We start from the raw sequence: 13,970 nt of genomic DNA, 5'->3' as shown, positions 1-13,970 counted from the left end.
AAAACAGATGTAATAAAAGGTGCTTTGTCAAGAACATCAATTTAGAAACTTCTGTACCAATGCCAGAAAAAAAGGTTACTTTCTTTCAATAACCAAACTCTATGTTCTTAGCCTATAAAATTTTTATAAAAATGCTGTGACTGGAGTTGCTGCCGTGGCTCAGTGGTAACAAACCTGACTAGGATCCATGAGGATATAGGTTCGATCCCTGGCCTAGCTCAGTGGTTTATGGACCCAGCCTTGCCATGAGCTCTGGAGTAGGTCTCAGACGTGGCATTGCTGTGACTGTGGTATAGGCCAGCAGCTGCAGCTCCAAATGGACCCTTAGCTTGGGAACTTCCATGTGCTGCGGGTGTGTCCCTAAAAAGACAAAAATACTGCGACTTGAAAAGCATGAAAATAAGCTTTATGCTGATTTGAATCAAATACTACATACCCTCAGTACCAATTTTTTATATTTTTCAGACAGATCAACTTTTACACATCTCCCTTGAAACCAAAGGGCCTTTTTCAAACAGTGGTCGACCATCGCCATTGCATCTTCTCTGGTCTCCATCTCAATAAAGGCCTGAAAAAAAAATTAGTGGGAACATTATTTTTCGAAGAATTGTATAGAACTTTAGATCTTTTTATTTTTTCTACTTGTTAGGAGCATTTAATCTAATACAGAGATAGCGGTAATAGATAACAAAAAAAATCAACCTATAAAATAAGGACAATCTGTCAGATATAAAAGGTAGCTTTTCTAAATACAAAACCACCTATAAAAAGTTCTTCTGCAGTATTCAGATGGCCAGTAAGCACATGAAAAAATGCTCAGCATCACTATTAGATAAATGCAAATCAAAACTATTATTAGATACCTCTTTGCACCTGTCAGAAGGGCCATCATTGATAAGTCCACAAATAAATGCTGGAGAGGGTGTGGAGAAAAAGGAACCCTCGTGCACTGCTGGTGGGAATGTAAACTGGTACAACCACAATGGAAAACAGTATGGAGGTTAACTTAAAAAAAAAAAAACCTATACACAGAAATACCATATGACCCAGCAATCCCACTCTTAGGCATTTATCTGGGCAAAACTTTCCTTGAAAAAGACACATGTACCTGCATGTTTATTGCAGCACTGTTCACAACAGCCAATACATGGAAACAACCTACATGTCCATCGACAAGTGATTGGATTAAGATGTGTATATATACACAATGGAATACTACTCAGCCATAAAAGACAACAAAATAATGACATTTGCAGCAACATGAATCAAACTAGAGACTCTCATACTAAGTGAAGTAAGTCAGAAAGAGAAAGACAATTACCATATTATTTCACTTATATCTGAAATCTAACATATGGCACAAATGAACCTTTCCACAGAAAAGAAAATCATGGACATGGAGAACAGACTTGTGGTTGCCAAGGGGAGGGGGAGGGAGTGGGATGGACTGGGAATTTGGGGTTAATGGATATAAACTATTGCCTTTGGAATGGATAAGCAATTAGATCCTGCTGTATGGCAGAGGGAACTATATCTAGTCACTGTGATGGAGGATAATGTGAGAAAAAGAATGTATGCATGTATGTGTGACTGGGTCACTTGCTGTACAGTAGAAAATTGACAGAACACTGTAAACCAACTACAATGGAAAAAATAAAAACCATTTAAAAAATAATACAAAAAAGAAACACATCTGGGAGTTCCTGTTGTGGCTTAGTGGGTTAAGAACCTGCCTAGTATCCCTGGCCTGGCAACTTTAACATGCTTAGGGTGTGGCCTTAAAAGGACCAAAAAACACACACAAAAAAACCAAAACAAACAAACAACAAAACTTAAAAGTGGAGTTCTCTTGCAGCTCAGCGGGATAAGGATCCAGCCTTGTCACTTCAGCAGCTTTGGTTGCTACTGTGACATGGGTTTGACCCCCGGCCCAGAACTTCCACATGCTGCAGGTGCAGCCAAAATAAATAAAAAACTCTTAAAGCACTTTGATAATCTTTTCAAAAACTTCAACATATATATTACCTGACTTTTCATCCTCATTAGTATATAATTCTTTATTTTTCCATAAGGCTCAGCAAGCTTGAGGACAGCACTGTCAGAATAGCCAGAATGAGGTAAATTGCTGAGATGTATCACACGTCCAAGCTCTTGCTTTTGATCAAACTTCTGGTCTGGCTTCCCTTCAGGTTTCTTTAAAGGGGGAAAAAAAAACCTAGTCAAATATTCGTAGGTTGTGGGGTGGAAATCCTATAAAATTGGATTGTGATGATCACTGTACAACTATAAATGTAATAAATTCATTGAGTAATAAACAACGACAAATGTTGGTAGGTATGCCATAATTTTTAGTTAATAGATAACATTATTGTAATTATTAGCAAATAGTTACTAGGTTAGTAAATATTAAAATGATGCATTAAATGGTTGGTGATACAAATCTGAAAAAACAGGTTATTACCTTTATTCTTTTATACTTCTGGGATAAATGAACTCTCACTGGCTTGCCAAATACTAATGCTGGTGTGGTTGTATAATAATCCACTGCAGCCTGAGCATCTTCTGTGGTTGCCATTTCAATGAACGCCTGAAAATCCAAGAAATATTATTTCCAAAAGACACCAAACAAATCTCATGTTGCCCAAAGACTTCCTGGATATATTTAATCTTAAATAGAAAGTAGTTTCAAGAATCTAAAAGCAAAACCAAATAAACCAACAATGCTAATTTATTATCCCATTAAAAATCATCTCAGATTTTATTAACTCCAAGATACTAAAGCTATCATTGATTATAACTAATGAATTTGAAATTAAAGCCTAGCACTATCTGGGTAAAAGTTTGAAATGGCTTTCCAAAGAATTATCCTTATACAGCTCTTATAGTAGTAACATAATAATAATGACAATGTTACTACTTAAGAACCACAACTTAAAAGTTACTAATAATCCATTAGTACTAGAATTTATTATTGGTTAGTTCAACTATTGGCCTTTTCCTATATTACATTCCATATTGATGATTTAAGATCACATTAAGTTCTTTCCTTAACACAAAATTATGTAACCCTTTTAGGAAATATATTAATGAATAAATACCACACTTCACTCATACCTCATTAATTTTATTTAGAATCAGATGATTTGAAATAACTCCAAATGGTTCCACCAGCTGTAATAGTTGGTATCTCAAGTTTTTCCCTCGCTGGAAATCCATGATGTGAACAACTCGGCTAGTTTCCTATCCATTAGGGAAAAAAATCGAATTAGCAAGTCTCCTTGGAAGCAATATGAAACAGGTTATGAATTAAAACTTTTATAGTTTACAGTCAACAACAACATACTAAATATTTGAACATTCTGGAAAACTTAGAAATTACAAAGGAAATCAAATGTCACTGGAGTAAATCTCAAAGTTTTAAGAAAACAGTACTTGCACTGACATTTTTATTTTGTTGCCTTTTAGGGCTATACCTGCAGCATATGTAAGTTCCCAGGCTAGGGGTCAAATTGGAGCTACAGCTGCGACCTAAACCATAGCTCACGGCAATGCCCCTGACCCACTGAGTGAGGCCAGGTATCGAAGCCGCATCCTCATGGATACTGGTGGGATCCATTTCTGCTGAGCCACAACAGGAACGCCTATACTGATATTTAAATAAACTACTGCTTACATAACTGGACAGCCAAGTTCTTAAACTCTGAATTAAAAGTGAGATCTCTAAACTAGGGCAAATGAAAATAGTTTTAACTTTTATCAAATGTCATATATAAAAGCCTGACGGTTTTCAAACTGTATCAACCTTCCTATATTAAAGATTAGGACATATCAATTAGCAAGGATTTAAGTCAAACAGCTAGTAGGAGTAAAACCAAGAGTTTTGTTACTGACCACTCTGCCTTTTTGCATGTGTCTTGGTCCTTGCAGGTTTCCATTTCCAGCACCTTTATGAGGAAAAAGTATATTTTTCAGTCCTGTAATAATATATAGGCTATTTTAATTGAAAACCAGTCAACTTCAAAAAAAAAAAAGAAAAAAAAAAGAAAAAGAAAAAAAAAAGGTACAAATATCATGAGTACCATGTCTTTCTCATGCACTATTTTTTTAGTTATATTTCAATGACATTTCTTTTACCTATCATCATTGAGTTTCTATGATAAAAGCTCTTAGAGAAAGGTAACATGAGTTTTATAATCACCCAGATTTCCTCTTGGTCCAACTGCTGGTCCCCCAAGATGAAAAGAGGGAGGTGGAGGTCCCAGAATTCCTGGTGCTGGATTTGTAGATTGCTGCAACATGAATGGATCACCCCTAGTAATAATATGAAGACATAAAATACAAAGCATGATAAAGAGGTCCATCAGAAATAATTAAGATTTACTATTACAATACCCCTTGCATGACTATGATTCCAATCTTTGGGGGCATTTGTGGATGAAGTAACTAGGGAAAAATCGATAACAATAAAACAAATATTACTAAATAAAATAGTTTCTAAAAATTCTTTCACTCAGTGACTCTTATCAAATTCTCATATTCAATAAAGAAATGAAAAAAATATTTTATTTATGAAATCTTGAAAGTTTAACCTGAATTCCTTACACTGATCTCTCCTTTACAAACCATAGTTTAAAAATTTTAACTTACATTGTGTGTCCTGTATCATTGTCAGGATTCCATTCTGGGTAGCTTTAAAAAGACCAGAAAATTAACTTTAAAATAAAACTGTCCTTTTCACAAAGTAGCCTTGTTTGGCCTTTAAAATAGAGATTATTTATTAGTAAAGTAACATGAGAGTCTAAGAGTTAGAAATATTACAGTTTAAAACATCATATAGATAGCTCCCCAAGGGAAAATTACAGAACTTCAAATTAATCCAAATAAATGAGAATAAACTTGTTCTTTGTTGCTTAAAAATGTAGGTAATGCATGATGCAATTAAGATTTTCCTGTATTTGTTTTTTTTTTTTTTTTTTGCTATTTCTTGGGCCGCCCCTGCGGCATATGGAGGTTCCCAGGCTAGGGGTCGAATCGGAGCCACAGCCACCGGCCTACGCCAGAGCCACAGCAACGCAGGATCCGAGCCGCGTCTGCAACCTACACCACAGCTCACGGCAACGCCTGATCCTTAACCCACTGAGCAAGGGCAGGGAGCGAACCCGCAACCTCATGGTTCCTAGTCGGATTCGTTAACCACTGCGCCACGACGGGAACTCCCTCCTGTATTTGTTAATTCACAAAGAGGAAAAGTGTCGCATGAAGGACTGGAAACACAGGCTATATAGGAAAACAAAGATTGACCATGGATTCTTTCTCCAATAAATACCAAGGCAGGGAGTTCCCGTTGTGGCGCAGTGGTTAACGAATCTGACTGAATCTGAACCATGAGGTTGTGGGTTCGATCCCTGGCCTTGCTCAGTGGGTTAAGGATCCGGGGTTGACGTGAGCTGTGGTGTAGGTGGCAGACTCGATTCAGATCCCACGTTGCTGTGGCCCTGGCATAGGCTGGTGGCTACAGACAGCTCCAATTAGACCCCTAGCCTGGAAACCTCCATATGCCACGCAGGAGAGGCCCTAGAAAGGCAAAAAACAAAAAAACCAAGGCAGAATTGAGTTGTGGCACTAGATTGAAAGGACAGCTCAAACAGAACACAGCGTATGTGAAAACTGCCAGTCCAGCGAACAACCAACAATTGGAACAACCAACAATCAGTATCGTGTGTTCAGGCAGGGAGATTCTTTAGGAATTCGATTTCATTCTAACAGCTTAATTTAAACTCAGAATCAAAATTAAAAGCAAAAAAATACACCCTAAAGGGTTTCCCCTGAAACTAATTTCTAATAATGTCCCTCTTCGATATCTTCTATATTCTCAGAGCATGTATTAGTGTTATTGAAAATGCTCTTATCTCTTTCAAGTATCAACGGCTTCAAGTCTATTAAAAATCCTTTCAATTTGTATTAAAAAGAGCCAATGTTTATTAACCCTAGAAACATATATATCTATTTTTGCTTTTTAAGGCTGCACCTGTGGCATATGGATGTTCCCAGGCTAGGGGCTGAATTGGAGCTGCAGGGGCTGGCCTACGCCACAGCCACAGCACTCAGGTTCAAGTCGCTAGTCTGTGACCTACACCACAGCTCACAGTTCACCCACTGATGGAGGCCAGGGATTGAACCCACATCCTCATGGACACTAGTCCACTAAGCCACAAGGGGAACTCCCTAGAAACAGTATTAAATAACAAAGTACCACTATCACTGCATCTAATATTCTATATACAGTCCCAGATCTAAACATTGTTTATAATTAGCATTGCCTGGACAGCATCAACTATGCAGTAATAACAATGTGGATATACAAGTAAATGATGAACTCCCCCAAACCAATCAATGGCTGTTTCTGATTCACAGTAAGGATGCTTTAAAGGTATTTCAAACTCCTACATTTCAAGAAGAAGCTGGCATCGACGACTGTGACTTGCTCCATTGATATGTTGACTCCACTCCTGCAGCAAAGTAAATTAGTAGAATTAACAAAAATAAAACTAAGATATTTTTATTTGAACCACTCAAACTCTAGGATGTTAATCTACATGCATTATCACAGGCTATACAAACATCTGTCCATTCACTGATCACAATTACTTCAAAACCATTTCTCTGAATTCTTGTAGCTTGATCCTGCCCTCAAATACGCCATGCACATTCTTGGAAAAACTGGGTAACTTGGTTAACATACTAACAGACTTAACAGGGAAAAGACAGAGTTAATAAAGATCAAGAGTGGCAACTGACCTCGAGGATCAGTAGGCATATTAATTTCTGCGGTGGACCAAACTGAATTTTTATGAATTGTTTTTATAGAACTCTAAATATATGTGCTATAAATGTGAACAATCAGTTAAAAATATTATCTTTAAATTCACCCAGCCTTTGAGGTATGTTTCAAGTGTATTAAAGCCATAAAAAGCCAAGGTGATTCAACAAGAGTGTCTTTTCAAGAAAATGCTCCCCATTTATCAAAATACTAAGCTCCCAATTATTATTTCCCAAAAACAGAGAAGCAAATTTCAGGAGTGTCCATTTCCAAATTTTAGAGAGGAAAACGTATTTCTTCACTATTTGCTCCTTTGTGATTATTTTAAATTTTAAAGGATTTAATTTTTTCCTATTTTATTCAAATAATTTTTCCTTTCTTTTGTTAAAAATCCACATCTAAATGATTAACCTTTTATGCAACATAAGAAAGAGGAGTGAGGAAAAGTAGGCTCTGCTACCATATACTGCCTAGGCTCATTTCCCAAGGTGCCACTTACAAGATGTGAATCCTTGGTACAAATTATTTAAATTCACTGTGATTCATAATTCGCCTAAGGTTTTGTGAAAAGTCAACGAATTAATAAAGGTAACCTGCTTATCAGAACATTGCCAGACACATAAGAAGTGCTAAATAATAAGGAATTTTTAATTAAAAAGAAAGAAAAGAAACTACTATTACACTGTTTAAAAAGCTATATTGTTTTACAATTCCTGCTTTTCAATCATTATTGTTTCACAAATCCCCACAAAATAAGGTAACTTTTCCAACACCCATACTACCTAGTACATCATATTTGGAACATAAAACATGGTCAGGCAATGTTTTAAAAAGGGTGTCTCACTTAGAGCTGAACCAGATTACAAGAGATACCATTCTGAAGCTTTTCAAAGTTACTTTATAAATGGGATTTAATTTTTTTAAATTTAATTTACATTTTAAGAGTTTACACACATTTCTATGCGCTAGTAAAATTAACTAAAACCCTGTGAAAGAGGTAAAATGGAATATATCCAAACAGAATGGCACTTCTCTGAACTTGGGGAGCTATCTTTCAAAGCTAGACTGTCTTTTAAAAATAATGGCCTATACAGCTCAGGAACTGGACGAGATCTCTCCAGCTGGCTCTACAATCAGATACTTGGGATGTAAAAGGTTTGTACTTGCAAAGCAACAGATCAGAGTTGTTGGAGGCCACTTTAAAAATGGCTGTAACCAAGAGGCGCCAAAGGTAAAGTTCACAAAATTCAGAAGCGGGATTAAACAAATACGTTAACTTAGAATTTTCTGAACTAAAAACATTCAGATTTAAAATATCCTTGAGAAGTAGTGTGTTGGGAGAGGAGGAGAAGTTATTCTATTAGGCATGCTTCTAATTAGTAGGAGATGGAAAGGCTATCTATCTGGTTGAACCAAGTTATTTATATCCAATCCCCCCATGATCTTATAGGTTCAAACTTGTGAAAGTGTGGCTGGTCTTTCACAGTACTACAAGTAAGGCCAAGATCAAACAATCAGTCACATACCTCTCAAGCCCATCGATTACTAATCTGCACTACTACAGCTGATCTTTTACTATTTGGTCTAAGGCGAGATTAAGAGCCAAAGGGGTTTTTTAAAAAAAACCTTTATCCTTGGATTCTACATTGAGGTTAACTCTCACATCAGATTAATAAAGAATAAGGATTCACTTTTCAAAACCAGAAGTTCTACAGGAAAAACTACATCCACCTTGATGTCACTGAGATACCTAAGTTATAAGTTATATAAAGAAAGGATAATTTGGAGAAGCACATCTGGAATGGCAGAATAAAGGAGTAACTTAAGGGCTTCTAGAATACTAAAAGGAAAAATATGAACTCAAGTGACAAGACAGCGAAAGGGCTGTAGTGGGCAGTTTTCTTTAAGTGAAAGGAATTTTAAGGCAAGTTTGAGATTGTGTAGAAAAGCAACTTGACATTCTAAAATGACCTAGAAAGAAATAAAAGCAACACCATCACTGAAAGTCACTTAAAATATCAAAACTAATGATGACAAATTAGATGTTTTTAACCTAAAAGTTTATTTCATAGTAAGAAGAAGTTTTGATCATATAGACTATTTAATGTTAACACTTACTGAATAGAACAGATTTTCCAAGTTATGCAGCAATACCAGAGAGCAGGATAAAATGTTTTAAAATTTTTCATTATCTACTTCCACCACAGGAATTTCCCCTAAACTCACTGATACTTTATCAGCTATAAATGAGAACGCTCCTTACTAAAAGTGAATATATAATTATTTTTAAAATAATGCAGATACCCAGAAAACATTACCTATATTAAGGAAACTAAAATACATTATTAAGAGAACCCAAGTGCTTAAAAAAAACTTCTTAAAATTGGTTAACAATTTACATTTACCATAAATTTTGTCCATCAAACAAAGGGCTTCTAAAATAATTCTTAAATGTTTCTTCATTTGTGACAAAATAAAGAGTATAGCTAGGGCACCTGCATTTTTATGGGTTTTAGGTACCTCTTGCACTAGGTAGGGTGCCTTACTCTTGAATCCAAAATTTCATCAAATATTCAAAAACTGTTCTTTTGTCAATTTAGATCCATTTACTACCATTATTTATTAATATCCCTGTTCAGGAACTAAAGGTAGCAACATTTGGAGACAGAAGTGTAACACATATAAAAACAGAAACTTTTTTCTGAGTAAGTCCTTCTTGGTTTTCTTTTGTGTTTTTTTACTGAACTTTTTTCCTATGTGTAAGCAGCCAAGTTAAATTACTGCTCAAAGTCATGAAAAGGAAATTTCCAACAAAAGCTTTTGATTTATGATGACTCTAGTAGTAAAGATTTTAAATAACCCTTACAAATCACTTTGAGGCACTGCAACTAGCAATCTTTCTTGGAATTAAGAGAAATCTATTTGAGAATATTAAATATTGCCATTTCTGCAAACAGGCAAGAGGTAACAAAAAATTTTGAAGTTTAGTACTGAACTAAACTATATTCCAAGATATACGCAGTGTATCCAACAAATCTGAAAAAAGACATCAAAACAACTGCTAAGTACAATTTCCTAACTGCTATAAGTTATATCAATGAAAATTAACCTGAATATAAATTTAGCATTTGAAGTTATTTTATTTTGATGTGGCTTAAAGATTAAAACATTCATGTGTACTCAACCTATTTATGCATTAATTCAAGAGATTTTGTATTACAGAAATATATACGTATATTTAGGTAGGAATTGCTTCTTAAAGATATTTTTCAAAGTACTCTGTAAATTCAAACAATGTAAGTCTCTTCTCTTAATAATATGAGACTAAAATCCTGAGATCCAAACACAGAAAAGGGATTGACTGGTAATACTTTTTAAAAGAGTAAAAATAAAACCTGTGATGACCTATGGTTTAGTTTACTCAAAAATCAATACTCACTAAAAAATACATTTAAAAGGCATAGATATGAAAAGAAAATGTCCCTTCCTGATGTTACTGTAAAGGAAAAAACCTGTAACAGAAACCATCAAATCAGTTTCATGGCACCAGCATGTTCCAGTTAAGTATAGCACATCAGGAAAAATGGATGATTAGATTATACAGATCAAGCTAGCGGACTGCTATAATGTTGACTTATAAAGTCAACTGCACTGTATTTTGGGGGGAAAAAAAACCAGTGCAAATGATTAGCATTGAAAATGTTAAAAGAGAAAAGGACAACAAATTTAAAGGGGCATTTTGAAAAAGTTCCCATTTTGCCAGATGTGATCATTAAAGCAAAGGAGAATTAGATTTTTTTTTCCTCAAATGACTATACCAGAAGTCTAAACCTAAGTCAGAAAAAGAATATGCTTACGAGGAACACAGAGTATGATACTGCAGCAGTTGATTTTTTCCAAGTCTCTAAAGGGATAGATGCAATATGGGATAATAAAAAGTGAGTTTGGAAGTATGTCTAAGAAAGTTGTGGAAAAGGAGAAAAAAAATGATGAAAAATTTCAGTTACAGTATGAGAGTTTGTGTTAAAGGTGAATTAAAAAAGGAAGAATGAACTACTCTAAAATATGAAATATACTGAAAACACCAGGGCTCTACATTAACTCTTTCCCTGTAGCCACAGATAAGGAAAAAAGAATTGTTCAAGAATACATCTTTACTACATACAAATCAGTAATTAAGACAGATGGAGAGCTGATATCTAGCATCCTGAATGGCAGAGCACATTGACTGCAAAAAAAAAAAAAAAAAAAAAAAAGACAAAAAGAATAAAAATACTTAAAACCATTCAACAAAGCAGACAAAAAACCTGCTTAAATATATGATTAAGAAGAACATATTGATGCCAAAAACCAACAAGATAATCCCAGTGGATGACAGTTTTGTGGCCAGAAGTAATCTAGGCAGATTGTATTAATGTAAAGCCCTGGTTTAAAATGCTCAAAAACAATTACCTTCCAAATAAAGTAAGTGTTCTCAAAAGCATAAAAATTCTTGACCAACTCAGTGTCATCAGACTACAGAATTAGAGTAAAAGATATAGGTAAATACAGAATAGGCACTACAATGTAAAAGAAATTAGAAGTATCTGTTGCATTAACTCACCTTATTAGAATGAACTGGCAAATCACATATAGAGCACAGATGGGGATAACCCTTCGGTAAGAGTCCATGGAAGTCTTCAATATTGCTACTTGGAGGAGCGCCCCTCTTTTTCTCAAAGAGAGATCTCTCTTGTAAGGGGCCAGGACCACGTCCCATTCTCTCATACTCACTGTCAAATTTATGATAGTTATGCGAGGTCTCACCAAAAAAAGAATCATCCCTACACCTTTCTCCATCTCTTAATCTGTCATCTTCATAATCCATTCTGTCATAATAACCAGATTCTTGAGAACGACTTCCATGGTCATAATCAAGCACTGGGTTGAGACTAGGACCACGATCATCAAAACTATCTCTTCTAAAGTGCCTTTTTTCTTCCCAATCGTCCCTAGGTACTCTGTATGGTGGCTCCCGTGTAGCAGATCTGCCATCTCTACCATAACTCAATGTAGGGCCTTCTTCAGTTCTCCTCCTTTTAAGCTGTAGAAGGATCTGGGGCAAATTCTCAGGAGTAATCTTGTCCTCTGGATAACGACTCAGTTCATCTAAGTCTCTAGCAGACAGACCAAAGCTGGCCAAAATGTTACTGGCCTGGTCTGCATCTCCACGGTGTTGAGAAGACAAAGGGAGCGGACCTCTACTTCCAATGTTAAATATAGACTGCAAATTATGGGAAGAAGTACTAGCAGAAGACAGTGCACTATGAGCTCCTTGTTGATTCAATGAAGAACTCATTCCAAGATTCATTAAACTAGCAAGGCGTGCAGTACCCTGGTTCATCCTTCCAAGAGATGCTGGCATACTTAAAGACTGGGTAGCAGCAGCAAGAAGGCCTATTCCTGCTGCAGACAGGTCACGCCCATGACCCTGCGAGTCCCTACCGAGAGATGACTGCTGGAATGACTTGGACATTGTAGAACTATCTCTTGTCTAGTTTATAGATTAAAAAAAAAAAATCTTTTTAAGATGGCCAAAAAGAAAGCTCAAACTAGAAAACTAGGTTAACTTTGCTTCAAAAAAATGGTAACGCCAAGAAAAAGGATCAATAAGGACTGTAGAATCTTCTTCAAGCTGAGAACCAGCAGACAACTCTGTAGAAAAATAAGCAATTTTAGTCATAAATCCCTTTAAGTAGATGCCGTTTTTTTAGAAAAAAAAAACTTATGCATCATGTTGATTAAAAAAAAAAACATTTTAAGATCTCAAACTTACAAGGAATTACATATCTTAAACAGATTTCAGATGTATGCAGAGCCTGCATAGATATTTAAAAAGTAGTCTTTCACACTAAAGTTTAACTATTAAAGGGAATTTCATACTGAATTTAAAAACATTTCAATTGAAGGGTTAGATGTCTGAGTACATCAAAATTTAGATAAAAATATAGATGGGTTTCTTCTTCTAGAAGAATAAAAATACACCCTATAGTATGATGCTTAAGTTCCAGTAGAAGACTAAAAAACAAAAAATCAAGGTCAGCAAGTCAAAGATGAATCAGTTTTATTCTGCTTTAGGAAAATGAAACCTATTAGCACTATCAGAAAGAACCAAGTAAAATCAAAAGTAAATGAAGCTTAGGTGTCAAGTACCTAGTATAAGACCTAAGACCAAACACAATAGTTGAGACCTTTATGCAGCAAAATCAAATTGCAGTAAAAGACAGATGTGAAGAAAAATAAGTGATTTCCTACAGTTTAAGGATTTCTGCACAAATTTAAGCTAAATAACTAACTGCCTTCTTATTGTCCATCCTACATCAGGCAGTTGCTTATTTCATTTCTAATCTCGTAAGGTAAGGAGAACTAAGTATGGTCAATACAGAAACAGGAGACCTCCCAAGAAAAAACCCAGGTACAGGAAGTATAGGTGATTTAAAGAAGTGAAACTCCCAAGGTAGCAGCCGTTAACATTCATTTAATGCTCTGGGCTATGGCCCCTCTAGAACTCAAAAACAGGTTAAAATGAAAACGAGATCTTGCTTACATAGATTTCTGTAAACTTTTCACAAGAATAGCCCAGTCACCTGCAAAATTTAAATTCTGAACACAATCCTCCAAGATGTGAAAATAATGAAATTTCCATTTTCTTTCTTAAATCATTATTTTACCTCAAAAAACTGTTACATAAGAATTTGCAAAGTATTTACGTATGATCTCATAAAACATCAGCCAAGTGATGTACACAATAAATGTCCTTGATGAAACAATTTTATAATCACAATTACATACAGAGGTTAATAAATCTTAAATTCTTTGCTACATAATTCTACTAGAAGGCACTGCTCAGTTAAGTTTCACACGTTTGATCACCCATAACCCAAGAAGTGTTAGTTTAAAATATTAAACTTTATAAATGTAAAAACCAGGCAATATTCAATAGTTACAAGTCTATTATGGGACTAATTCCACCAATGACAGATTAAAGTAAGGAAACACTGGACGAAAACAGGGTAGAAGTATAAAAAAAAGTTGCAGGCAAGACTGTTAGATTTTACAAAAAGATGTAACAAAGTTAAAAAGACACAGAAATGCTATCAGAGGTGACTGG

At 35.3% G+C, this 13,970-nt stretch overlaps 2 protein-coding genes and 1 long non-coding RNA gene across 38 annotated transcripts in view; 1 reads left to right on the top strand and 2 right to left on the bottom strand.

The window, feature by feature from the left end:
• The window catches only part of PSD2 (pleckstrin and Sec7 domain containing 2), a 684,196-nt gene that overhangs the window by 436,597 nt on the left and 233,629 nt on the right, over positions 1-13,970 (bottom strand). The gene's annotated exons all lie outside the window — the stretch shown is intronic.
• MATR3 (matrin 3) overlaps positions 1-13,970 on the bottom strand; it is a 50,698-nt gene that overhangs the window by 7,680 nt on the left and 29,048 nt on the right. For 12 of the 36 annotated variants that reach the window (XM_021084847.2, XM_021084855.2, XM_021084848.2 and 9 more), the window contains 9 exons: positions 11,424-12,514; positions 6,448-6,509; positions 4,648-4,689; positions 4,199-4,311; positions 3,892-3,944; positions 3,115-3,240; positions 2,462-2,587; positions 2,026-2,193; positions 437-568 (listed from right to left, as the gene is read on the bottom strand). In XM_021084847.2, the coding sequence (XP_020940506.1) occupies positions 437-568; positions 2,026-2,193; positions 2,462-2,587; positions 3,115-3,240; positions 3,892-3,944; positions 4,199-4,311; positions 4,648-4,689; positions 6,448-6,509; positions 11,424-12,335 (1,734 nt within the window). In that variant the 5' untranslated portion in view covers positions 12,336-12,514. Of the gene's footprint in view, positions 1-436; positions 569-2,025; positions 2,194-2,461; positions 2,588-3,114; positions 3,241-3,891; positions 3,975-4,198; positions 4,312-4,647; positions 5,137-6,028; positions 6,510-11,423; positions 12,515-13,970 lie in introns of those variants that run through there. The other 24 variants (XM_021084851.2, XM_021084852.2, XM_005661711.4 and 21 more) reach the window with 8 other exon arrangements.
• LOC146405774 (uncharacterized) lies at positions 4,310-11,093 on the top strand. Its single transcript, XR_014838879.1, has 2 exons — positions 4,310-5,010; positions 5,570-11,093. It is a non-coding gene; the product is annotated as an uncharacterized LOC146405774 (long non-coding RNA).

The sequence above is a fragment of the Sus scrofa genome, chromosome 2 (assembly GCF_054392235.1).
Source record: "Sus scrofa isolate SSC_HxYL_T2T_F1_AM1 chromosome 2, Sscrofa_HxYL_maternal_Yorkshire_Landrace_v2.0, whole genome shotgun sequence".
NCBI lineage: Eukaryota > Metazoa > Chordata > Mammalia > Artiodactyla > Suidae > Sus > Sus scrofa.
The sequence above is the reverse complement of the archived record's forward strand: the minus strand, read 5'-3'. Positions and strand labels throughout refer to the sequence as shown.